The 24,165-nt window shown below is 36.3% G+C and overlaps 1 protein-coding gene across 1 annotated transcript; it reads right to left on the bottom strand.

The window, feature by feature from the left end:
• Window positions 1–769: 769 nt before the first annotated feature.
• On the bottom strand, window positions 770–4,103 carry LOC142617574 (GDSL esterase/lipase 1-like). The gene is made up of 5 exons (XM_075790476.1): window positions 2,448–4,103; window positions 2,237–2,361; window positions 1,549–1,767; window positions 1,183–1,438; window positions 770–1,067 (listed from the first exon to the last, which is right to left on the bottom strand). Exons 1-5 carry the CDS (start codon window positions 2,698–2,700, stop codon window positions 832–834), a joined length of 1,089 nt encoding a protein of 362 aa, XP_075646591.1. The 5' UTR covers window positions 2,701–4,103; the 3' UTR covers window positions 770–831.
• Between the last annotated feature and the right edge of the window lie 20,062 nt (window positions 4,104–24,165).

The following is a 24,165-nucleotide window of genomic DNA, read 5'->3' as shown; positions in this document are numbered from 1 at the left end:
AGATGGTACCTCAAGTTGATTTTGTTCTAGAAGTATTTAATAAAGGGGCCATTTGGTAACGTTGCTTATATTTTTTGGAAATACGTGTGGGTAAAAATGTGTAAAAAATGTGTATAATGTTGTTTAAAATCTGAAAACATGTGTTTAAACTCTTATACCAAACGACCCACTCTTTCCAATTAAACATTTCACTTTTGAGTTTTCGATTAATGACCTTTGCAAAATTAATTCAAACTTTTTGACATTCAACAAAATTGTGAAGTTTGAGCCATCATTTTCATTGATTTTATGATGTCTTACTTAACCCAAGCCAAAATTTGGCCAATCAGTAGTCTTTTCAAGGGGAATTCCATGCTTTTTTACATTACGGTACTTTCACTTTGAATGGATGATCAAATTTTAATTCAAAGCTCAGTTAAAGTCAATCAAATTTAGGGTTTGATCATAAATGAATGAAATTCATGAGTCTGATACCTGATCAAGGCAAATGGATGCATTCCATTTGAGACAATAATTCTGATCATAAATTACAACTTCAATCTAAACGCTCCTTAGGGGTCTTCATAAAGTTGGAAAAATCTTCAGAAGTAAAATTTCTATGCATTGTAAGAAGATATGAAATTCTAAACCCACAAGTACAAAATATTTAGTTTGGGAAATCATTTAATTTACTCGAGAGTGTGGGGAGTATAATACGACAATATGAAATATGTTCATAAATTCATTCTATAAAAATAAGATCCATGCTTACCTTTTTTTTTTTTTTTTTAAAAATTTAATAATAACATGTATTATTCACTCAATTCTTGTAAAATTTACATTTATTTGTGTTCAAAGTTCAAACAATGCTTTGAGATTGTAAGGTCCAGTAATATCGGGAGTTCCACTCCACATTAGCTTTGCGAAATCCTCATTAGCCTTTTCGGTGGTATGACCACCGTCAAAAAACACATATTCACTAACATTTTCACATAATTCATACTTATTAGATAACCTCTTCCCTCCACAGCTATTAGTTCCCCTGAATGGACCACTTCCACAGCATGCAATATTCGGTTCCTTGAACCCTATTCATAACATAATCACAACGAAAATCCTATCAGTTTATGATAGAAATAACAAACAAATTAATTGTAAGAATAATTAAGTATAATGTATACAATGAAAATGGCTATGTCATACCATATTTTAAAGGGTTATTTATTTTGTCACTAAGAGAAGTGTAAGCATCTGCTAATGAATACTTGAACCCGTCGAGCTCGTTCGCTAGCTTCTGGAGGACTTCTGAAAGTGCTTTATTGTGTAAATTTGTTAGGTCATTTAGTGCCTGGAAGCATGCACTTGTGTTGCTTGGATTTACTGCTTTTGCCGATGGAAGACAACCCATTGGCTCCAAGTTTGGAATACCAAATTTCCTTCCTCCTTTCTTGTATATTTCCTAACAAATCAATATGTAGTTATGAGTAAAAGCAACAGTCTAAAAGGAAGAGATAAGATAAATAAAATGATGTAAATTTAAATATATAAAACATTGTTAATTTTTATTACTCTGATCACAAATGTCAAATTGCCGTTCACCATGTTTACGTATTCTTCTGGACTCACACTGGAATTCCCAGAGACAGCAGCTGCATAATCATTGCTGCCAATGCCAATTAAGTATACTGCTCTTAACAATAATGCCTTAGCTTCTGCATCACCTAGTTTTTGGATCAACTGCCTCTCCAAGTTCGTGAAATAACTTAGTTGACTTTTCACGTCTATCAACTGTGGATCAACAAAAAAAAAAAACATTAAACTATTTCCTTCATGGAAACAAACATATGCTTTAAAAATATACAAAAAGTTTTGTTTTACACTCGTTGTTTTACACTTTATACACACAACTTTCATAATTTTATACGCGATGTACACATTTTATATAATTGATATTGATGTTTACATTTAAAACATGAAATGAATAATAAAATAAACGAGGTATACTCACAAGCACGAGAGAATCAGTGCCTTGTTAAAGAGAATATGACCGGACATATTAGGACCACATGGTTGGCAATAGTATGGTTCTTGGACAAATAAAAGGGGAACTTTTTCAACCATTATTAAGAGTTGAAGAATGAAGAGTGAGATCATGATTTCAATCCTATACATGTGTGTGAAGCTTGTAATTACCTTGACATGTAAATATATATATATATATATAAAAGAAACCTACTCAATATTAAAGATTCTATACATTTCCTGGCTTATTAGTTTCAGCAAGAGCACCAGCTCCAGCAGATGCGAAGTTTGCCCCATCAGTAAATTGATTATAACCAGGTTGTAAATATGGTGTAATGTACGGCAGCTTTGCATATTCAGCTGGAATAAATCATAAACAGTTAATTAATTTAGCAACAATTGAGATTATATTGAAAACAAGACACAATATATTGCAATGTTCTTACCAATAAAATCTGACACTAAACGGCCATCCGAAAATCTCCCAGTAGAGCGATTGAAAAAGGTTTTCCCATATGGCACATAATTCGCTCGGTAAAAATCAGTGGTGTTGATGTAGTTATTATTTCCGGCATCATATGTTGAATCTCCAAAGATGAATAAGGCAACATGTTCCTCTGGCTGAGAAAGAGAGTGGGTTGTGATAAAAAGGGCTGTAAACAAAACCAACAAACTGAAATGGACCCTTGAATCCATCATATGACAAGAAGGGTTTTTGTTAGCTTCTTAGTAGTTTCCATTTCCATTTATAATAATAGGCCGTCAAATTTGTTCTTCAAAGTGAGGAAAATGGGGTTGTTGCTTCATCAGGCGAACTTTCTTAGAGTTTGACCGATTCATTTATTCTTTTTAATTAGCTGTATTTGTACAGGATTTTGAGTACTCTAATCTGACCTCGTCCAATTTTCTAGAACCTTTTGTGATTGGTAAAGGATATTCTTAAAAAAAATTCAAGTACACATTGTTATAAATCATAATGCTCTAATAATAGCAAATATCTAACGATGTTAGACAATGACACTCTTAGAAAAATCCGGCTTGCCTTATTTTTTGAACATTGACCGATAAGATGCTTTTTTTTGTTTTTTAGCATAGTGTCATCTATATGTCTATATATATATTAATGGCCAAACATAGAGAAAATTTATTTAAATTTAAATTTTGTAAAACGTGTCCTATTTAATTTTTAATTTAGTACCAAGTGAATTATTGAATATAAAAATTAAAGAATCCAAATCCTCCCTAAACTTTGCAAAACATTTAAATTTTCATCACTCCGCTTGTTTCGTTAGTTCTTGTCTTACGTAACCTGACAGAGTGCTGATGTGGTATATAATTTAGACTAATTTATTTTATTTTAAAAAATATGGACACATGTCTCACGTGAAAAAAAAAAAAAATCACCTTTCACTCCCTGGACCTTCACTCCTCCCATTCGTGAAACCTTATACACTATGAAAGCCCCACAACAAGAGCCCAATCGGCGACCAAAATCAGCAAAATAGCATCAATTTCCTAGACGTTTAATCACTCCCTTATAAGGTAAAATTTGTTTGTTTGGTGCTTTATAGCTTTATTGAATGTATATATACCATTTCTATAGCTTGATGGGTATGGGTTTATTGGGGTTGTTGTGCTATCACGAGAACTCCATCAGACATTGTTCTAGAAGACATCATTGGATATTTTATATTAAGCAATTTAGTGGTCCCTAGTGTTAGTTGTTGAAGACTCCAATCACACATTGACAAACCACGTGTTGTATGTGAGTGAGAAATTCGGTTGGCTTGCCGCACATAGCAAGCACTAAACACAACGTAACTTCGACCGCAGCAGAAACTAACGGCGATTAGGGACGTCGGTTTGAGGTTTTCAGTGAATGAGGGTGGTGGGTTTTCAAGGTTTAAGGATTTTGGGTTAATGCCAGCATGCCTGAGACTTGGAGTTTTGGTGGGGGTGATTTTGGCCTTTTATAAAAAAATGTTTCCATGTAAGTCTTTTCCATGTGCTCATATTTTTTAAATAAAATAAATTAGTCTAAATTAGATATCACATCAACAATCTCTCAACATGCAAAAGACAAAAAACTAACGGAAATGAACCGCACGATCAAAATCAAAACCTTTTGCGAAGTTTAGAAATGAAAATATAGGGATGAAAATGATATTTTTTTCAATTATATATATATATATATATATATGCATATATATATATAGTTTAAAAAAAGTATAAGCTAATATCATTATATATTTTAGAAATGTAAAGTTTAGAAATAGTATAAGCTAATACCATGTATAATTTGAACATTTATTAAAAAAAATGTTTAATTTGAATTATATAATTGTAATTTTTTTAATTGTATTTCTGTATACGCACGAGACTACATACTAGTAATGTTTAATGATAAAATTTAATAATCTTTTTGTCTTACTTTCATGCATTGTTATAAATAAAAAAACAAAAAAACAGAAAACAGAAAACAGAAAACAACTTGAATTGTATATCTCGCTGCTTGTCAAGAATTGCATACTCTGTCACAAGCACACGCATGGTTTGACCAGTATGATTTTCAAAGCATTTCCGAGTAGATATTTGAAACTATCAATCATCAATCACTTTTCTCTCTTCTTCTAGAACACTTCAGGCGTTTTTTCAGTCCTATATTAAGATATTATGTATCTTCGCAGTTGGTCATTTGCCTTATATATGGGGCAATTGCCTATCAAGGGCAGATAAAGGGCTACTCCAACCCTATTCCATTCCCTCTTTAGGCATTAGTCGGATCAATCAATTTAGAGCTGTTAAATTAATTATTATCTCAAAATTTTAAAATATTAATAAATGATAAATTTAATTATATAACTATAATTCTAATACTCTATATAAGATTTTTAACGTTTTAAATAAGAGATAGAGTGAAGATAATGATTGAACTCAGGATAGAGTTGGAGTAAAAACAAAAATTGGAATCAAGATCTCCTTAGTTGATACGATGTTAAATTACTGATGTAAAGACTTATTTTTGGTTCTAAGCCCAAAAGGTAAAAGGATCTAGGCCCAAAGAGCCTAATACAATGAATTTATAGAGAGATGGCTAAAAAACTAAGCTTTAATGAGTTGGATTACAATTATAGTGGGTTCACATGACAAGAAAACAGGAATAAACTGGTTTTACCCAATGAAAATCGTCCTCATCACAATCTGAGGAGATTAGTTCTTGTATATATTTCTTTTGAATTTGGTTACAAGTTCAGTTCTTGTTGCTACAATGTTTTTCTCTCCATTCTTAGATAGATCCCCTTGTATGGGGCTTCTTTCTTTATTATATAATCTTATTTTCTTCATCTCCACCCTCCACATGTAGGTTAAGTTGTTAGCTTTGATTCTTATCCTATTAGCACTTAATAGAAGTTTTTGGGAGTAACTATAAGGCTACTTGCCACTGTTCAAGTATTACATCCACATTAATGCGGCCAGAGGGTTAGCTGCAGAGTATTCAATGCGGTAATAGCAACTTTTCCTTAGATATTTTTTAGCTTCCCTTTCTCCTATATTCCCCTGATGTTTATCCTCATCAGTTGAACCCTTCTGAATGCTGCTCTTAAGGGAAGACCAAACCTTCTGACCTCTATTTTGCCTAGCAGAGGAGTAATAGTTTGTTCGTGGCGCTCCGACTCTTATGTTTTCCTTATCGTTTATCTATCCTCGGACCACTAAGGGTGTATTTGAATACCGCTTATTTTGCTGAAAACTAAAAACACTGTAGTAAAATATTTTTTAAATATGTGAATAATGTCGTGGGACCCATTTTTAATGAAATTTTTGCTGAAAAAATAGGTTTGTGGATTCCGTGAACAATGCATGGGACCCACTAAAAAGCTGAAACGTGCTTTTAAAAAAAACCCAAAACGTAGACGCGTAAAGAATCATTCGTATCCAAATGAAGGCTAAGCATCCTCGGACAAGGCCCACGACCCAACATATACTTTTGGGCCCTTTATCCCTACAATCGCCCCTCAAAATTTCCTTCTTTTGCTCCTCGGAAAAGAAAGGGATTTTGATGCCATAATCCAAATTCTGCTTTTCCTTCACATCATTTCTGTCTGTGTAGGTGTCTTTTCAATTGCCTAAAAGCACGCTCCTGACACTTCGGCATCTGAGATGCGCCTGCAATTAATTTCTGTGGCTCCATATTCCCCACGTTTTATGGTGCGATGGGGATCCAACGGTTGGGGATTTTTATGGGAACTCAACTAGGAATTTTCCTGCTTGCTTTTCTCTCATATATATATATATATATATATATATATATATATATATATATATATATATATATTGTTCAAAAGCTTCATCTACTTCACTTTTTGCACTCTCAAAATTCAAGAGCTAGTCCGAGGAGCCTTTCTTCCTTCCCGTAAGTTGCTTCTAGCGATTTTTTCTTTCTTTCTCTTCTTCAGTCCCTTCTGTCTTTCTTTTTATTCAGAGCTCTCTTTTCCTCAGCCCATCTAAGTTCACCTTGTCTTCTTAGTTCCTTCAAATTTCTTTTCATATGGGGAGATTCGCTTATCTAGTAGACACCCTAGAAGGTATAGAGGACTTTAAGGCTTAATACCAAATCCCACCAGAGTTTTCTATTAGGTATTGCAAACAAGGGGAGTGGCACACCATGAGGCAGGAGGGAGAAGTAGTAATCCCCATGATGCCTTTATAGAGGGAGGGATGAGAATCCCCATGGGTAGAGTCACTAGGGATTACTTGATAGCTCATAGGCTTTCCTCCACCCAATGTGCCCCTAACATGTTTAGGATCCTAGGTAGTGTAAACGCCCTTAATGAGAAGATGGGCTTGAACCTCACCCACCACGACGTCAATTGGATTTATAACCTTCACCATTTAAAGAGGCATGGGTACTATCTAAAGACTAGGGTTCTCGAAGTTAGGCTCATTTCGTGCCTTCCTGAGTCCAACAAATGCATGAACAAGGATTTTCTAATTGTCTCAAGGGAGTGGCACGATGGCCTTCATTGTCCGACGAGAGATGGGACACCAGGTGGGATTCCTAGGTCTAGGTTTATTGTTCTAATGATTTGCCTTTACACACCAACACCCTCCGTGCTTATCTCTTCTACTTATACTTGTAATTTAAATTTCCTCTAATTTGTATTGTCTTCTTAACAGTGTTTTTATCCTTTTTTTATGGTTTTACAGATAAGCACGCTGCTGTTCCAAACTTAAACCTCATCAACTAGCTAGACTTGGACAAAATACTCAAGGTCGAGGATTTTGTATACGAGGATGGACAACTAAGGGCAACCCATCTCATTCTCGGCTACACCCTACTGTCAACCACTTTTCAAGCGCCCAAGTGCGTGATCAGGGCCAAAGACAAGCGTCTACACCTTATAAATGTTGCCATTTCGGGCTTCCTCAATCTAGGCCTCGCCCTAGAAGGTGTACAACAGATAGAGCTGCCCTTCCACATCACAGCCGAGGATGAAGCAACTCCCTTCCAACCTGTAATCAAAAAGAAGGAAGAAGTAGTCGAAGTTTCAGACTCTGAAGACGATTTCGAGGTCTTCAACCGACCCCAGTCCCCAGAAGCTCCAGTCGAGGACTTTGACAGCTTTCCTTCAGCGCAAGTAAGCCAAACCCAAGAAGATCTTACCATCCCGGGCGCCATGGTGCTATAACACAGAACAAGATCTAGCCTCCAAGAGCTGCTAAAGGCAACGCGCCAGGGAAGACAACTCAAACCAAGCCTCCCACACCTCCATTTACCTAAGTTCTCCAACTCGAGCCTGCTGACAAGAAGAGAAAAAGGGATTCGAAGGGTAAAAAGGTGGTGGACAAAGGAAAATGCCATTTTCCCAAAGAGGCTGAGCCCCAAAAAGGGGCCAAAACGGCCGAAACAGTCTACACGAGATCCTCAAGTGAAGGATCAATAGTGGAGAGGGGGCATGATCGCCAAATCGCGGTGCTAGCCTAGAACCCCTCTTTAGTGCTAGACGAAGCTCCCCTTGTGGCTATCTCTTCCATAAGAGACTTCCAACAAGGGAAGGCCGGATACGTGGCCGATGCTGTGAAGCAGGCCCTGCTGCTGCCCAGAGATATGGCCAACCTGCAGTCAATGAGGAAACACAAAGTGTTTCTCACTTTGAAGAGAGATCTTCCTCTGGTAAGTATACTAACTAGCTTCTTTACATTTGGCATTATAATTTATAGACTAATCATTATTCATAATTATTTATTTATTTATTACTTTTTTTTTGAAAGGTCGTCCAAGCTGTATACAGAGCCGAGGAGCTGGTGACTAGCTCCAATAAACAGATGAAGGACGAAGAGGCTAGGCAGATCGCTGCTGTGGACGCCTTTAAGGTGGCAGAGAAGAAGATCCAAGAGTTGAATGTCAAGCTTACTAAGGTTGATAAGGAAAAGAAGAGCACTGAGGTTGCTCTGCAAGGGGCGGAAAGGCAGACAGAATCTCAAAGCAAACAACTTCGTCAGACCGAGGAGGAGCTTGCTACAGCAAGGGAGCATATAAAAGCCTTAAAGAAAAAGCTAGAGGAGACTAAGAAGGCTAAGGACCAAGCCGAGCAGAACAGTTATGACGTAGGAGTAGCGGAGACCAAGAAGGCACTCAGGGCCGAGGTCTCGGGGTATGTAAAACCTACTACCTCCAAGTGTGGAACGAGGCCCTCAACTTGGCTAGGGTGGAGGCCTCCTCTACACTTAGGAGAGTAGAGAATTTCTACTACCCCCTGCAATTCGAGATTCTACCCTTCCAAGCTCGTCGGACCCTAAAGCTAACACCGCTGCCAAAGGATCAGAGGATGATAAGGACAGTCCTGCTGAAATCCTCCCTTCCTCCACTAATCCTTCCAAGAAGGTAGGACAAACCAAGGCCATCAAGGAGAAGAAAGATACAACTAAAGGGGAAGTTCCTGAGGTTACTAAGCCTCCAGCTGTGCCTAAGGATCCCCCCGAGGTGAAGGTGACCTCCTAAAGCCAAGAGCTGGTCTTGGTAATTTTCCCCATTCTTGTCAAAGAGGACTCCAAGGGTAAAGTCCCAACCTCCCCAACAGCAGCATTTGCCTAATCCACCAAGGCCCTAACAAAAGACAAACTCATGCTCAAATTCAAGTAGCTTTTAGTATAGTTTTTAGTTTTAGTTTTTTTTTTTTTTTTTATTTGTTGTTTTCGTCACTAAAACATGTAATCAATTTGCCTTTTCGAAGGCTTAGTTTAATAACAATTATGAGTTTTTCTTTTATACTTGTGATATTTATGCTAATCCTAACATATTTCTTGTTTTACTTAACACTTAACCAATAAGAAAATGAGATATAACTTTACTTAGTTATCTGCATAAGTGACAATTCAGTTATTACTCCCTACATAATCAGCAACAAGCTAGGCTAGACCTTCCAAGTTTACAATCTCAACAAAGTATACCCTTAACTTCAAAAACATACCTTGAGCATCGTTAACTCAAAACATCCTGCATACAACCGGACTTTCTTTCAATTTCAGAGAATGGTGGAGCATCTATCTATCCAGGGTTCCACATAACCTTCCACTTAGCAGTAGATTTAAGGAGTTGTAGATGACAATCAGCTCATGAACTAATCATGGATATACTTACAAATGCTTTAAGTGATGCCCAAATGTTGTCTTTCAATTAAATCACCACAATGAGGGCGTTAGTTATCCACCATAGCTAGGCTGATTACTAATTTACCCAAGACTTGTGGTTCAAGGAACCTGACATGACCGAAATTCTATTTAGTACATGGTTAGATGCTTGGCAGTGCTAATTTGCCCAAGGTAGGTGGTTTAAGGAACCAGACATAACCAAGGTTCTATTCAACACTTAGACAAATAACAAAGAGCATTAATTACCCCAAGGTATGTGGTTCGAGGAGCTAGGCATGACCAAGATTCTGTTTAATACGTAGACAAATAATGAAGAGTATTAATTTACCCAAAGTATGTGGTCCAAGGAGCCAAGCACGACCAAGGTTCTGTTTAATACTTAAAAAAATAACGAAGAGTATTAATTTACCCAAGGTATGTGGTCCGAGGAGCTAGGCATAACCAATGTTCTATTTAATACTTAAACAATTAATCAATGTAACAAATAATGTCATAAGTAAAAACATGGAAAAAATGCCTTTCATTAATAATAATAATACATTCGTATGTTATTTACATTTCAAGGGTGCAGTACAACATTTTTATCTAGACATCGTCTAACCTCTTTTTAAGCCTACTTACTATGACTTTGTTCACAGCCTCGGTCTATTCATTTCCCTGGGGATAAGCCGGAGTTGAATATCTGTTCTTAATACCCATTTCACAACAATACTCCTGAAAGCCTTGCTATCAAACTGAAGCCCATTGTCCGAGATGAGGGTGTGAGGAATCCCAAACCGAGTGACAATATTTTTCCACACAAACCATTTAGCATCCACATCTCTAATGTTTGCCAATGGTTAAACTTCAACCCATTTAGTGAAGTAATCAGTGCCGACCAAAAGCAACCTCCTATTCCCTGTTGCCTTAGGGAAGGGCCCTACAATATCCAATCTCCACTAAGCACAGGACTAGGGACTGGATAGAGGATTGAGAACACCCCTTGGCTGATGAATGTTTGGAGCGAATCTCTGACATTGGTCACACTTCTTGACGTACTCTTGTGCTTCCATTTTCATACCTAGCCACCAGTACCCTTGAGTGAGGGCCCTGTGAGATAGTGATCTGCTACCTGTATGACTTCCACAGATCTCTTCATGCAGCTCTTCCAGGAGGAGTTCTATTGCCTCAGGATGGATACACAGCAAGTACGGCCCTAAAAAAGAGTGCTTATATAATTTTTGGTCCTCGGACAGCCAAAATCAAGGAGTTTTCCTTTACATTTTATCTACCTCCCCCTTTTTCCTTGGGCAAGATGCCACTCTTTAGGAACAGAACTATGGGATCCATCCAACTAGGTCCCACCCTAATTTGATGAACCTGGACCTTCTCTCCTTTCTCCTCAGCTTTATATAAATCTTCAACCAGGATGACTCGAAGTAAACTTTAAGCCAAGGAGGTTGCCAACGTGGCCAGAGAATCAACATGCGTATTTTTTCTTCTAGGAATTTGCTGTAAAACAAAAGACTCAAACCCTAATTGCAAATGCTTAACCTGGTTTAAGTAGTCCTGCATTCTCAGATCTCTGGCTTCCAATTCTCCTTCTACCTGTCCAACAATTAGCCTTGAATCTGAAAACACTTCCACTGCCTTTCCCCCATCTTCTGAACCATAGTCATCCCCACCAACATCGCTTTATACTCAACCTCGTTGTTCTTGGCCGAGAAGCCCAACCTTAAGGATTTCTCAATAACGATCCATTTAGGAGATACCATAACCAGCCCCACCCCGGATCCTCTTTGATTAGCAGCACCGTCAACATACACTCTATAGGATAGAGGTTCTTGTAAGGAGATCATTCCAACTGATTTTCCACCCATGTTCTGCTTTTCTCTTTCTTCTTCCAACGAAGGTTCAGCAAACTCGGCCACTAGATCCGTAAGGACTTGGCCTTTAATAGGGTGTGAAGCATATACTTAATATCAAAAGCCCCCATAATTGTACCCGATTTGACAATCCTTCTTGTGTAATCAGCTCTCCAAAGTAGGGATTGAAGAGGAAGTTGAGTCAACACCACCACCATGTAAGCTTGGAAGTAATGGGGGAGTTTACGTGTAGCATGCACCACTGCCAATATTACCTTTTCTAATGGTAAGTACCTAACCTCTACTTCATGTAAGGACTTGCTCACATAATAGACTGGCCTCTGCACCCCATCATCAACTCATATTAGTACCAAGCTTACTGCATGCGGAGCTACAACAATGTAAGCAAATAAGACCTCATCTTCCTCAGGCCTAAACATGATGGGTGGCCGAGAAAGGTATTCCTTCAATTACTGGAAGACCAGGAATCACTCCTCAGTCCATTCAAACCCCTTCCACTTATTCAACAACTAGAAGAAAGGTTTGTACTTGTCTACTGACCGAGAGATAAATCGGTTCAAGGTGGCAATCATTCTTGTTAATCTCTGGACTTCTTTGGGGTTTCGAGAAGGCTGCATACTATTAATTGCTTTAATCTGATCAGGATTGACTTCAATTCTACGATAAGTAACCATGTATCCTAAAAGCTTTCCTGAACCAACGCCAAAAGAGCAATTAGAAGCATTAAGGTGCAGCTTTTGTTTCCTCAATATTTCAAAGATATTCCCGAGGTCACCAACGTGCTCGAATTCTACCTTATTCTTTACCACTATATCATCTATATAAATCTCAATATTTTTTCCTAGTTGTGGCTCAAATATCCTGGTCATCATCCTCTGATAGGTGGACCCTACATTTTTTAAACCAAAGGGCATCACCTTGTAGTGGTAATTTCCAGTAGAAGTAACAAAAACTGTCTTTTCTTTATCATTCAAAACTAAGGGTATTTGATGGTACCCTTGGTAGGCATCTAAAAATCTCATCTGAGAATGGTGTTCAGTGGCATCCACCAATTGATCTATACGAGGCATGGGAAATGAGTCCTTAGGGCAAACTTTATTTAAATCTGTGAAATCTACACATACTCGCCACTTCTCATTTTTCTTCTTCACCACCACTATGTTGGCCAGCCACTTAGGGTAAAACACCTCCTTAATAGTTCCAGCCTATTTAAGTTTGATCACCTCGTCCTTGATAGCATCAGAATGCTTTTTAGATGAGTGCCGAGGTAGTTGCTTTTTGGGGATGACAGCCAAGTTGACATTTAAATGATGGCAAATGAAGTTTGGGTCCACCCCAGGAGCTTCATAAGCACTTCATGCAAATACATCAATATTCTTCCTAAGAAACACTATCAGCTCTTCCTTCTCTCGAGGACGCAGTTGAGCTCCGACTTAGAAAAACTTTTCCGTATCATCATTTATAACAATTTTTTCGAACTTCTCACACTTTGCCCCTTCCATTGCCACCTTCGCAAATAACACTAAAATTTTTTATTGCTATAAGCCCTCTCCAGCAAAGGCTGGGACTCCATCCCAGTCTGATGCCTAATTGCAACGACCAAGCACTGCCTAGCTACAGATTGGCTTTCAACCAATTCCTCAACCCGGTCCCCTGACGGGTACTTCACCTTCAGATGCAAAGTGGAAGAAATAACCCCCATGGCATAAAGCTAGGGTCTCACCACAATGGCGGTAAAGGAGGAGTAAGCATCCATAACAATGAAGTCCACCTCGACCACCTCTGAACCTGCTTGTACTGGTAGTTTAATTTGGCTCATCAGAATAACAACTTTCCCATCAAAACTTACCAAATGTGAATCATAACATGCCAAATCCTCATGTTTCAACCTTAACCCCTTGTACAAATCAAGGTACATGATTTATGCACCACTGCCCTGATCCATTAACACCCTCTTCACATCATAGCCTCCTATCTTGTATATATTTCTTTTGAATTTGGTTACAATGCTACAATGTTTTTCTCTCAATTCTCAGATAGATCCCCTTGTAAAGGGCTTCTTTCTCTATTATATACCTCTATTTTCCTTATCTCCACCCTTCATGTGTAGGTTAAGTTGTTGGCTTTGATCATTGTCCCATCAGCACCTTCCTGAAGTCTTTGGGAGTAATTGTAAGGCTGCTTGCCACTATTCAAGTATCACCTCCACATTAATGCGGCTAGAGGGTTAGCTGCAGAGCATTCAATGCTGTGGTAACAGCTTTCTCTTAGATATTTCTTAACTTCCCTTTGTTCTATGTTCCCCTGATGTTTATCCTTATCAGTAGAACCCTTCAGAGTGCTACTCTTAAGGGCAGATCAAACCTTCTAACCTCTACTTTACCTAACCGATGAGTCATTCCTCCTCGGACTACCTTCCCAAACCTTCGCAGTAATAGTTTGTTTTTGACGCTCTGATTCTTATGTCTTCCCTATCGTCTATCTGTCCTCGGACCGCTAAGCGTCCTCGGACAAGGCCCACGGCCCAACATATACTCTTGGACCCTTTATCCCTACAACTGATTATCTCAAAAGTTTAAGTTATTAAAAAATTGTAAATTTAATTATTTAATCATAAGTCTAACGTGAATATTTTACTAACCCAGATTGTTCTAATATTGATGAGATAAATATAAAAACAAAAAGGGAAATGATGATTATATACCTATCAAATCACATCATTATGAAGTTTTTTTTTTTTTTTTTTAAATTTCTCTACACACACATGTTTTATGGTTTACACCTCTGTACCTAATATCATGTGGGTCGGTCAAATCTTATCACATTAATCCACTTTTGTTACTTTAACAATTTTTTTTAATAATTTAATTAGTTTTGACTTTTCCTATTTGCACAATTGTACTTGTCAAATTCTTAATTTTTTTTAATAATAAGATAGAACCAGTCATTTTATTTTAAGTAAGTTACTTAATATGTATTTTTTGGGTATGTTTTCATAAGTTATCTTAAAATAAGGGATTTGATTAAAAGTTGCTACAATTTTTGAAAACATGAATTTAGCATAATTTACTTTTATATTAGTATTGACTTATTGAATTATGTGATAATTACTTTTGAATGTTTAGAATATAAAACGATCACATCATTCAATAAAGTTGCGATTTTTCTTGTGATAAACTAGGTTTTCTAAATTCTAAACTTTAAATTTTCTTTTAGCTAGATTATATTTTTTATTATTATAAATCATGTTTCATTTATTTATAAATATTTATAAATTATAAATATCTACTAAAAAATATCTAAAGTGAAAAGCTTTTATATATATATATATATATATATATATATATATATATATATATATATATTATTTAATTAAAATTTAAATAGTTTTGGTCTTAGTCCCAAAATTCATTGACCCAATCCAAAGTGAAGAAACCGTTCCCATCCTATTACTTCTTTATCATTCATATAACATATTAAATGCGTATAAAAAAAATAAAAATAAATGGATCCAAATTATTAAAGATTTTGGGCCCCGCAGAAATTGATGAGCCCATTGAGGACCAGTTTAGAAAATACCTGTTCATATCACCCTCAAAAGCGCGGCGAAGGAGGTACTAGATAGGACCGCTATTGTAGCCAAGTTCCTCTGCTTACTCCATATCACCAACAACAACTTCCTCTGCTCCCCTACCCTCATAATTTGATTGATTGGTAACAAGCAGTGGTGTTGATATAGTTATTATTTCCTGAATCGAATGATGAATCTCCAAAGATGAATAAGGCAACATCTTTCTCTGGCAGGCAATGGTGAGAAAGGCAGTGGGTTCAGATAAAAAGGGTTGTAAACAAAACCATGTTTCACTTTGTGTCAACTTCTTAGTAGTTTCAATTTTCATTTATAGGCTGCCAAATTTGTTCTTCAAGTGAGGAAAAGGGAGTGTTGCTTCAGTTGAACTTTCTTAGGGGAGACTGATTCGTTCATTCCTTTTATATTCTATATACGTTCAAGATTTGAGTACTCCAAATTTGACCTAGTGCAATTATCTACAACCTTTTGTAATTGGTAAAGGATATTCTTATAAAATCCAATTACAGATTTATTTGCAATTTAACACTAAAATGCTAACAATTTCGTTAGTTAGCATCGTTTTCAAACTAATTAGAAAACTAATATCTCGAGTCTCTTGGACTTAAGTTTACATTATAGCAACTTGAATCTCAAAGACTCGAGCTTTATGTGCTGGAAGTGATGTAGTGGATAACTTATCCACGTGGAACTCGAGTCTTTAATACTCAAGTTCCCTAAAGCATAACATAAACAACAAAACCAAGTCAAGGAGACACTGGAGACAAACCCATAAATCAAGCAACAATATCCAACCCATAAGCCAGAGAGATCAAACAGCAATACGTAACCCACAATCTAGAGAGATACCAGAGACAAACCTAGAAAACAAGTAGCAATACCCAACCCAAAAAACAATCAACAATACCCAAAAAACAAGAAACAATACTAGGGAGACACCATTGAAGACATCAGAGACAAATCTAGAAAACAAGCATCAATACCAAACCTAAAAAACAATAAACAATACCAGGGAGACACCACCGGAGACACCAAAGAGAACAAACCCAGAAAACAACAAAATCAAACCCAAGCACACCAAAGACAACAAACCCAAAAATACTACCAAAAACAACAAACCCAAGCATCGGAGACAACAAACCTAGAGAGGAACAACAAAATCAATCAACAAATCCAAAAAGAAACAACAAACCCAAGCCGATCCGGTGCTAAGATCGAAACTACCATGGGTTTGTGTTTGGATTTAAGGGTTTTTTTTTTTTTTTTGACTGTGGGGTTCTTCTTCTTCTTCACTTAGTCAGGTTCTTCTTTTTGCAATACTAAACTTGAGCTCTATAGGCTCAATTTTAAGGTCCACATGGATTCAATTTCTATATCAACATTGAAATCGAGTTCATTATACTCGATTTAGCACACCAAAATCAAGTCTATAACACTCGAGATGTTAGTTTCCTATATAGTTTCGGGAACGTGCTAACTAACAATATTGTTAGCATTTTGGTGTTAAATTGCAAAAATATCCATTCAAGTACACATGGTCATAAATCATAATTGTCACACCCCAAACCTAAGGAAAAGCTAAGCATGTGACAATGGCTGCACACTTAAAAAGTTTACACCCTAGAAGTGTGCAAGGCCTTCTTGACAACTAGAAAATTATTCTCAAAGAAAATCCCATCGATAATTCCAAATACCTCAACAATTTATTTATGAAAAATCTCCAATAATTTCAAAGAAACCAAATCCAAACCTCACGATACACAATGCCAATTGGCCAAAAGATTTAAGACTATTACATGGCCATCTAATCCCAAAATCACTAAACTTCTTTCATGCTCACAGCACAACAACAAAAGTAAAAAAACTTGTTATTCTTCACAATCTGAAACTAGAGGAAAATGAGGGGTGAGTTGACAACTCAATAAGTAACCAAATCCTAACTAACTGAAACAAACATATAGATTGAAAAAATAATACATTTTACATAAGATCAAATATTTCGCATATGTTAAAAGTTATAATATACTATGGTTTTCAAAACATAAGAAGTTTGATGGACTTAATACTCAAATAAGATTCATATTCTTAGCAATCCTTTATGACTATGATCACGCTATATTCCCGTGACTAGGTATCAGATTCAGATGAAACTAATTTTGTGCTAATATATATATTTTATTAGAGGGGTTTAGAAACACGATAGACTCGTAATATTCCAAATAAAACTAGTTTTGGTACCAATGAATAAACTCATTGGTTGGGTATCAGAGATCAAAACATAGTCAGATTATTCAAAACCATATATATTAAATCATAATTCAAATAAATATATATCTCATTCAAAATACATATGTAAAATCATATATAGTAATCAAATAGATTTATGACAATTCGTTGTTCTTTACCTTAAATCAATGTAACTAAAATAATTGAAATAAAATCGTAACAAAACAGTATTCAGTAGCTAAAATACAATAGTATAAGCAAAATAAAACCAATATCAAAATTACTAAGCTGCCCTATATAAGAATTTTTAAAAAAGCCACTTTTAATCTTATTATTATTATTATTTTATTTTGGATCCGGATATCACAATAATGCTCTGATAAACACACCTAACAATGTTTAGACAATGACATTCTTTGAAAAATCCAAGTTCAGTTTGCCTTATTTTGAACATTTGCTGATACGATGTCTCGTTTTGTGCACGGTGCCATGATATCTAATGATAAGATTCAATAGTCTTCTTGTCTTTTTAAAACAACTTGAATTATATAATGTTATGTCGCTGCTTGTCAAAAATTGCAGACTTAGTCATAAGCACACGCACGGTTTGACTAGTATGATTTTCAAAGCACATCGAACGAGATATTTGAAACTATCAGTCACTTTTCTCTCTTCTTCTAGAACACTACTGCGTTTTTTCAAAGTCCTATATTAAGATATTTGTCTTATATGTTAGTGTACGTATAGCTTAGTTTATTCTAGCCCATCGGATTAATCTCAGTATACTGTATTTGTAGAATACTCATATTACTTGTACTTCACATATACTTAAACCTATATAAGGTTTTGTATTGTACCGTGCTAGACACATAAAATATACTTTAATATACAAACTATTCAATTTTGCTCTCTCTTACTTTCCATTCTTAACATGGTATCAGAGTTAATGCTCTAACTTTCTAACACTAGTGGTCTTCTCTGGTGTCTTTTCGCTGCCCTCGCCTTCATCCAATACCCACTATTAGAAGCGAGTTACCGCAGTCAAACCGACAACCTCTACAACTCTCAAATCTAGTCCTTATCTTCATTAAACTGCCAACCCGAAGGCATAGATTGATAAATCGGACAATCCCAAGTAAAACCTAACTAGAATCAACTCTATCTGGCATCCCACGTGCTTCCACGCACCACCTGAAGTTCTAGCCTCGTAGAAACACGCGCTGTCATGCGCCACCTTCCTTCTTCACACGTTCTAACGCACCAGACACTATCGTCACGCGCCCCACGTGCATCATGCGCCCCCGCACCTTCACTTTAGATCTGCCACATCAGCCTTAGTGACGTTAGCACATGTCAGCCCTAGTGACGTAAATCAGTCCCGGTGACAATAGCACATGCCATCACCGTGACATCAGCCGTTGACATTGACATCCACAGTTGACTTGACTACTGCCGTTGACTTTGACATCTGCAGTTGACTTGACTGCCGCCGTTGATTTGACCGTTGCTGTTGACTTTGACCAATGCTGTTGATCGTTGATCGAAGTTGAAGTTTTTCACTAAGACCTATCTTGCTCAGTTTTTCGCATAGATTCCAATTTTAGATTCCCTCTTTTGGATCATTTTCTCCATTATGACTCAACAAAACAAACAAGACATTATACGTCCTATCACCATTATCTTGGATGGTCCTACTAGCTATCATGCATGGTCTCAAAATATGACTGTCTTTCTCAATGGTCGCAAACTATGGAGGTATGTAATTGTTGAATTCCCAAGCCAGTACTAATACCTAAGTCCAAAGCCACAATTGATGTTGATGCCTCCAAGACTACTGTTACAGAGGATGATTATGAATCATGCCTAAAGGAATGGGAGAGTATTCAAAGTAAGATCTTGTCTTGGTTTTTCAATACCTATGTGCCTTCCATCCATAGTCTTCTTTCTCATCTTGGTACTGCTGAGGTTGTTTGGATATTTCTATCCAATCGCTACAATTGCACTAATGATTCAAGCCTAAAGTTCCACATTGAATCAAAACTTCATCAAATGTGCCAAGAGATAGGTCAGTTTATTTCTGATTATTATTATCAGACTTCTTCTATGTGGGAACAACTTTCCGCTGTAGATCCTCCACTATTGTATTCTAACGACATTGAGCTATTTGCCAAATATCAGGACCACCGTCAATTTATGCATTTCATGATGGGTCTACGCAAGGATTTTGAGCCTACTAGGGCTTCTCTACTTATTCGGTCTCCTACTCCTTATGCTGTAGGCAAGGAGCTCATATCTAAAGAGAATCGTCAGCCTATTTATCACGTGTCATCCTCTAATCATTTGTCAGTTACACCCTATCCTCCGACACAACCTCCTATTGCTGCATTCACTGCTCCTCCATGAATAACCTCTAGATGTCCCAACTCTTAGTCTTCCAAAGGTACTCGCTGCGAGTTTTCTCATGCCAAAGGCCATGAAATCTCTATTTGTCGCAAACTGTAAAAATTCATGCAAGAGCAAAACAAGGCTTCTCTTCCTCAGGCAGTTACTATGTGTTCTCAAATCTATCGGTTCCTACAGGTTCATCTTTAGCTTCCTCATTTACTATAGCTGATATTGAGGCAGTAGTTCAACAAGGTTTATCCCGAACTTTCACTGCCCTTTTGGTTACCTCAGGTAAACATTCTTGGTTATTTGATGTTGTATGTTGTAACCATATGACCCTTGATGAATCACAATTCTCTGATAAGGCACCCTCAGCATATCCCGTTTCTATTTACACTGCTGATGGAACTCCTATGCCTGTCATTCACAAAGGAAAAATCTCTTCTCCTAGTTTATCTCTAAGTGACACTTCTCATATTCCATAGTTGTCCCTAAATTTGCTTTCTATTGGTCAACTTTGTGAATTAGGAGTAGATGTTCTATTTACTAATCATGGGTTGGATGTGTAGGATCTCCGGACAGGTCAAGTGCTTGGGATAGACCGTAAGGTTGGACGTATGTTCGAGGTTCACGACTTGAAGATTCCTTCACAAGTTGTTTCTGCTGCTACTACTGTTGCCACCCTCTCCCCAAATTTATGGCATTCTCGTCTTGGTTATACATCATTATCTCGTCTTTAATTTTTAGCTTCTCAATGTCATTTAGCTTTAGTTCAGTTTCCAAAATTTGATTGTACTTCCTGTCATTTTGGCAAACAAACATAATTGCTCTTTAATAATAGTGACTCTTTTTCTTCTGCACCTTTTGATCTTATACATTTTGAAATTTGGGGTCTTGCACTGATTCCTACTGAGGGAGGATCTCGATATTTTGTTATATTTGTGGATTTTTTTTTTCTTGATATACCTGGATTTATCTACTTTACTGTAGGTCTGAACTTTTTTGCATTTACCAAACATTTCATAAAATGATTGAAACACAGTTCAATCGTACTGTTAAGATCTTTCGGTTAGATAATGCTTAAGAATATAATGATAAATCTTTCCTATCCTTTTTAGATAGCAATGGTACCCTCCCTTACCGGTCTTGTCCTTATACCTCTCAACAAAAGGTCGTGTAGAATGAAAACATCGTTACATTTTTGATGTTGTCTGCACCCTTCTCATTTCTATCTCTATTCTTAAGCGCTTTTGGGTGAGACATCAATCACTATTGTTTACACTATTAATTGTATTCATTCACCTACCACACACAAAAAATCACCCTTCGAACCCCTCTATGGTCAAACATTTGACTACTACTCTCTTCGGGTTTTTGGTTGTGCTTGTTTTGTCTCTCTTCCTCCTCATGATCGGACAAAGTTCCAGTCTCATGCTTGTCTTTGTTGCTTCCTTGGCTATGGTGTATCCTAAAAAAGATTTCGTTGCTATGATCCCATAACTCATATGCATGTGAAGAATGCTCTTTATCAGATGGATGTAAAGAATGCTCTTTTTCAGATGGATGTGAAGAATACTTTTTTCAATGGAGACCTCCAAGAAGAAGCGTACATGCAACCACCCCCTAGCTAGACTCTCTCAGGCCGTCAAGTTTGTTGCCTTCGTCGTACTCTTTATGGCGTTAAGTAGGCTCCTCACGCTTAGTTTGAAAATTTTAGCTCAGTTGTTGCTAAGTAGGGTTTCACTTCGAGTCCTTATGACACTACTCTCTTCGTCCAAAGATCCTCTGCTAGTATCACTCTTATTCTTTTTTATGTTGATGATATTGTTATTACTAAAAATGATTCTACAATTATCCGCTCTCTTCAACACTTTCTTAGTCAACATTTTGAGATGAAAGATCTGGGCACTCTCAGCTATTTTCTTGAGCTTGAGGTAACCTCATCTTCTAATAGATACTATCTTTCCTAAGCTAAATATGCTTCTAATCTTCTCTTCAAAGTCGGTATCAAAAACAACAAGACTGTTTCCACTTCCTTGGAATACAATGCCAAGCTCACACCCTAGAATGGTGAACCTATATTAGATGCTACTTGTTACCATCAGTTGGTTGGTAGTCTGATCTATCTAACTGTCACGCACCCAAATATCACATGTTGTGAGTATGGTTAGTAAGTTCATGGACGCTTCTCATTCTGTCCACTATGCTGCTATTCTTCAAATTGTCCGATACGTTAAGGGTAGATTTTATCATGGTCTTTACTACTCCCCTCAGTCTTCTCTCGAGCTCCATGCTTATTCAGATGAAGATTGGGCAGGTGATCTAACGGATCGATGCTCCATCACAGGTTTTTGTTTCTTGTTAGGTACTTCTTTTGTCTCATGGCATAGCAAGAAGCAAGACTTTGTTTCTCATTCCAGTACCGAGGTTGAGTATCGTGCCTTTGCTAACACGATCTACGAGCTTATCTAGCTTTGATGGCTCTTAGCTGACATGGATGCTCCACAGCTCATTGCCACTCCTCTTTATTGTGATAATTGTAGTGCTATTTATATTGTTCATAATAATGTCTTCCATGAACACACCAAGCAAATTGAGATTGACTACCACATCACTCGCCAACATCTCAAGAAAGGCAATCTCCAGCTGTTCTCCGTCTCCTTTGTTGACCAACCTGCTAATATTTTCACCAAAGCTCACCCACCTAGTCGTTTTCGAGATCTTATATCCAAACTCCAGTTATCTTCCTCCTTGCTACCTCGAGTTTGAGGGGGGATGTTAGTGTATAGCTTAGTTTAGCCTAGCCCATCGGGCTTAGCCTAGCATACTACCCTTGTAGTATACTCATATTACTTGTACTTCACACATACTTAACCTATATAAGACTCTCTATTATATAATGTTAGACACACAAAATATACATCAATATACAGACTATTCAATCTTTCTCTCTCTCACTTTACATTCTTAACATTATATATATATACTAACTATATAAAAAGAGGCAATGTCTCTTTCTACAGTAAACTTGGTTTAGTCAATTAGTGAGCAAAAACTCTCCATTTTGTCTTCTTTTTTTTTTCTTTTTTTTTTTCTTTTTTTTTTTTTTCAGTCACGGTTTGCGTTTTTTAAATATTTATATGAGTTGTTATATATATTGTTATATTAACACAATAAATTTCACAATATTTCTACTGACTATATAAAAAGAGGCCATGTATCGTTCTACTTTATACTTGGTTTAGTCAATTGGTGAGCAAAAACTCACCGTTTTGTCTTCTTTTTTTTTTTTAGTCACGCCATTTTGGTTTGCATTTTTTTGATATTTATATGTATTGTCATATATATTGTTATATTAACATAATAAATTTCACAATATTTTCATAATTATTCACGTGTCAATTTCTTATAGGTTGAAATAAAATAATAAAATATGAGATTGTGACTAACTGCAACTGAAAATAAATGTTTTTGTGAAAATTTTGTAACACTTACTATTATCACAATATTTTCACAATTGTTGAGGTCTCAGTTTTTTATAGATCCAATAAAAAAATGATAAGTCCACAACATTTTCACATTAATTTCACAATAAATCATAGGTGGTAAGTTACTATTAATGGATAAAAAAGTGATATCAATCGTGGGTCTCTTTAAAATCAGTAACAACTTGCCAACTAGAATTTGTTACGAAAGTATTATGGAAATAGTATTTTTATAAAATAAATAATAAAGTATTTTACTGAAAATTACCACGGCTGAAAATAAAGGTATTGTGAAAATATTGTGACATTTTCTTATGTTCTTAGATTTCTTTTTTGGTTTAGTCCATTTTGGTGAGTCAAAATTCACAGTTTTACACAATTTTCTTCTATTGGTTTTTTGTTTTGTTTTTTTTTTTTTAATGCATAGTTTAAATTGGTTGTTCCAATTAAAAACCAATAATAATTTACCACTTAAGATTTGTTGTAAAAATGTTATGGACATAAAAGTACTCAAAAATAAAATAATAAAACATCATAACAAGGCCCACCATAGCTAAAATAAAAGGCATTAAAAAAATATCATGACATTTATTGTATTCCTTTTTTTTAGCTAATTTGTTGAGCCAAAATTCATAGTTTTACACTTTTATGGACAGTTTTCTTTGGTTGACTTTTTTTTTTAACACATTGTTTAAAGTAAAAAAACATATAGTTTTACCAACAAAAATAAAATGGAAAAAAGTATTTTTCACTCTATGTTTGGGGTAGTTTTATTCCCCCCCTCCCTCCTCTCTCAACTTTAAAGTTGAATAATTTCATCATTTATATTTTGTAGAAAAACATATGGCATGTTTGGTTTAGAGGAGTTTTGGGTGATATGATCCAAAACTTATAACTAAGTTATCAAAACACATGGAACCTACACAAATTTTTTTGTTTGGCTTGGTTTTCACCTTTTGTT

The sequence above is a fragment of the Castanea sativa genome, chromosome 11 (genome assembly GCF_040712315.1).
Source record: "Castanea sativa cultivar Marrone di Chiusa Pesio chromosome 11, ASM4071231v1".
Taxonomy (NCBI): domain Eukaryota; kingdom Viridiplantae; phylum Streptophyta; class Magnoliopsida; order Fagales; family Fagaceae; genus Castanea; species Castanea sativa.
Note: the sequence above shows the minus strand (reverse complement) of the source record. Positions and strands in the feature narration are given on the sequence as shown.

Bases quoted from the DNA above. Each gene is read 5' to 3' on its own strand.
- LOC142617574 (XM_075790476.1), bottom strand. From the start codon at position 2,700: ATGATGGATTCAAGGGTCCATTTCAGTTTGTTGGTTTTGTTTACAGCC. The intron at 2,362-2,447 runs GTAAGAACATTG...GATTTATTCCAG, and splicing joins TTTAGTGTCAGATTTTATTG to CTGAATATGCAAAGCTGCCG. The intron at 1,768-2,236 runs GTATAGAATCTT...GTTGATCCACAG, and splicing joins AAACTAATAAGCCAGGAAAT to TTGATAGACGTGAAAAGTCA.